This window comes from Nyctibius grandis, chromosome 12 (genome assembly GCF_013368605.1).
Source record: "Nyctibius grandis isolate bNycGra1 chromosome 12, bNycGra1.pri, whole genome shotgun sequence".
Taxonomy (NCBI): Eukaryota; Metazoa; Chordata; class Aves; order Nyctibiiformes; family Nyctibiidae; genus Nyctibius; species Nyctibius grandis.
This window is the reverse complement of record NC_090669.1, coordinates 11,975,923-11,979,013: the sequence shown is the minus strand read 5'-3', so window position 1 is coordinate 11,979,013 and position 3,091 is coordinate 11,975,923. Positions and strand designations below refer to the sequence as shown.

Below are 3,091 nucleotides of genomic sequence, written 5' to 3'. Positions count from 1 at the left end.
TGAAAAAGACAGCTTTCTCCCAGTTTTCTGCACAAAGTGATAGATCCAAAACACTTCACAGCTGTCTTTCCAAGGTAATTTTCACAGCTCAATCTACATGAGCAGAACAGCTGTAAAGAAGCAGCAGCAAAGTAATATCTAGACAATTTGTCAACACCCTCCAGTTGTTACCAGGATTATAGAAATTACCATAAGAAGTGATTATTAAAAACAAAATTTTTTAATTCACAAGAAACAAACAAACAAACAGTCTTTGTTTTCCAAAACAGCACTACACATGCATGTCAGGAACATAAAAAAGTGTAAATTTGTTGTGCTACCGTTTGTCCAACTACTAGCTCAAGCTCTTTGACAGATGCGTTACAAAGCCGGTGGATACTTCCAAACTGTTGCAGTAAAAGCAGAGCTTTTGTTTTCCCAACTCCCGGAATTTGTTGCACCGTTCGAAACAGGGATGGCTCTGCCAGCTGAGAACACTGTTTACGAAGAAAGGGGTTACTGTTGTGATCCTTACTTTGTTCGCGGACCTGAAGCAGAACAAAAGCATGGTGACACCGAGTGCCCTCTGCCGGAGCTCTGCACTTTTACCCCAAAAGAGTTCAATGCAATCCCTAGGAAGTTTTAAAAACAAGCTCCCTCCTAAAGCGTGCACCCTTATGAAGGGTTTTGATGCAGATCCACAAAGTCTCACTAGGAAACCAACAGTTTCTTAATACCAACCATGAATTAAAACAATGATTTTGTAATCTTTTTGATGCAATCAGAAAAAGGATAAAGGAAAAGAGAAACAACATAAGAACAGTTACCCCAGCTTGCGACAAAGCAAAATCTCAAGTCAGTTTTGACAGAGAACCTAAGTGAGGATTGCCTAATGCTATCCAGTGGCACCTCAGTGCAAGATCGCATTAAAAAAATTCCAGTATCATATTCTTTTTTCAACTTTTTTCTTTGTTCCCAAATGAACCTTCTTTCCACTGAACTATACTACCATATTACTGTTGCAGGATATTTGTTCCTTACATTCAAATAACAAAATATGTTGCGTTCCCTTAAGATCCCAGGTATTCTTTCTGAAATGAGTGATGATTGTGGGAAAACAGGTAATTCTCCTCATGTCCCGTATTTTAATAAATGTTTGTCCACTAACATAGAAACTTACCAGCTGAGTAATAAGTTGAGAAGCTTCTCCTTGATTCGTCACAGGAAGCAACACCATTCCAAGTTCTAGCACAACAAGCTTTTGTAGTGCTAAGAAGTACTGATCACTTATTTGGGTTTTCTCTACAATTACAATTCCCCCAAGACTGCTGGCCTGTATTGAAGGGAAACAAGAAGACAAGACCTTGTTAATGACAAGCTGATGCAATGCAACACAGAGCAAACTTCGGTCAAGTATGAGCTGCCTGAAAGCAAATCAGAGGAAGAACAGAATTTTCAGCAACAGTACTGAGGTTTAATACAGTGTTATTACACAGCTGCGTAATTTTTCAGTTTTCAGGTGGAAATTATCCCAAAACTTTGGCTCCACTAGAATTGAAAAATAACACAAGAAGAATGTTTTCAGAAGCATGGAATAAACAAATACCAATTTAAAACTTTTCCTTTTCTCTTTATGTAGTACTTACATTTCTAAACCGAACCAATCTTCGTTTGAATTCATCCCCTGCAACCAAATCTGCTTCAGAAATATATAAAATGCAAGTTCTGTTTGAAAGATGAAAATCCACAAGTCCCAAGCAGTCTTCAAAGATGAGTCTAATTTTCCCTTAAGATGAGATTGTTAAAACAAATAATACAGTAGTTAAGTATATATACACTAATAATTACTTCACAGCACAATATTCCTAGTGTGTCAATAATCCTAATGACTTGACAACGAACTTGGTATTCTTTAAAAGCCTTTCTTCACTTTAAGCAAAACTGGTACAAGCAATGCGAAGCACTGTGTGATGCCTTTAGTAATGCCAATTCATAGTGCTTCCAAACTACAGATTTGAAAGCGCTATAGCTTCTCAGTAAACTCTGGACTTGAGTGAAAACATCACATGCTGTTCTGAAAGGATCATCTTAATTTAGTTTGCTGTGCCAACAGATGACAGTATAGTCCCAGTATCTCTGTAAATTTAAGGAACTTCAGTGGAGATGCATATTCACAATAGCCCCACTGTTGTGGTTCCCAAAAAGCAGACACTTCTACTTCTTCTCTGTAGTGCTCAGCCGCTATGCAAATATGACAGAACTGATCACATAGATACATGACAGACAAACGGGAATTTTCAGCCTGGTAACATAGGCTGTACCACAAATATGGGATCAGCCAGGCACAGAGTAAAGCATATTCCAGCCAATCTCAACAATACTGGGCGACAGAGGGGAATGCTTTGCCTGAATTGTTTTTCCTCTTCCAATTTGTTTGTGCTTACCTTGTAGCCTTTTGGCAATCTCTGACCCTCTCCACTTCTCATTTCCAATCACATGCCCATAAGGGACAACTATAGATCCTGCTGTCACAGGATTTGCTTTTGTTGTCATCAGACCTCCTTTAAATCTTTGCTTCACTACAGCTACACCCTAGAAATGATTGTGGAAGAAATATTAACACATTTCATAAACCTGTTCCAAACTTAATTTTATGATTAAAATTTATAAGATGTAATACTCTGGAAGATACACTATCTCCTCCCCAAAGCTACCTTACAGTTATGGTTAACATATCAAAATTGGTAAGCAACTCTGTTTACTTGAATAGAGGCTCTTGGCTTGCAAGTCCTACTCCCAACTTTGCCAGTCAGTCTGAAAAACGCCTGAATTAAGACACACAGATGATAAAAAAACCACATCGCTTTTTCTATGCCTTCATCCACCCTTGCTGGGAGACAGTCTGCTCCAACTACAAAGCTGACTCCAGAGGCACCTCCAGCCCTCAGCCGGCAGAAGTCGCCAGACAGATTATTAGAAGGTAGCTGCCGGGAGAGATTATTTTCAGGTTTGCCAGCTTTATGCGGTGTTCTGACTTTAGGGAGAAACGGAAGCCTCTGAGGCTAAGGCACAGTTTAAGGAGAAGAGCCACAGACGAGCCGATACCACCGCA

At 39.3% G+C, this 3,091-nt stretch overlaps 1 protein-coding gene across 1 annotated transcript; it reads right to left on the bottom strand.

Annotated features, from left to right (window-relative positions):
- Positions 1–284: 284 nt before the first annotated feature.
- Positions 285–2,563, bottom strand: FAAP24 (FA core complex associated protein 24). Its single transcript, XM_068411322.1, has 4 exons — positions 2,424–2,563; positions 1,626–1,765; positions 1,160–1,312; positions 285–527 (listed from the first exon to the last, which is right to left on the bottom strand). Exons 1-4 carry the CDS (start codon positions 2,530–2,532, stop codon positions 285–287), a joined length of 645 nt encoding a protein of 214 aa, XP_068267423.1. The 5' UTR covers positions 2,533–2,563.
- Positions 2,564–3,091: the final 528 nt, after the last annotated feature.

Bases quoted from the DNA above. Each gene is read 5' to 3' on its own strand.
- FAAP24 (XM_068411322.1), bottom strand. From the start codon at position 2,532: ATGACAACAAAAGCAAATCCTGTGACAGCAGGATCTATAGTTGTCCCT. The intron at 1,313-1,625 runs GTAAGTACTACA...CCTTCAATACAG, and splicing joins GATTGGTTCGGTTTAGAAAT to GCCAGCAGTCTTGGGGGAAT. The intron at 528-1,159 runs GTAAGTTTCTAT...GTTCTGCTTCAG, and splicing joins CTCAACTTATTACTCAGCTG to GTCCGCGAACAAAGTAAGGA.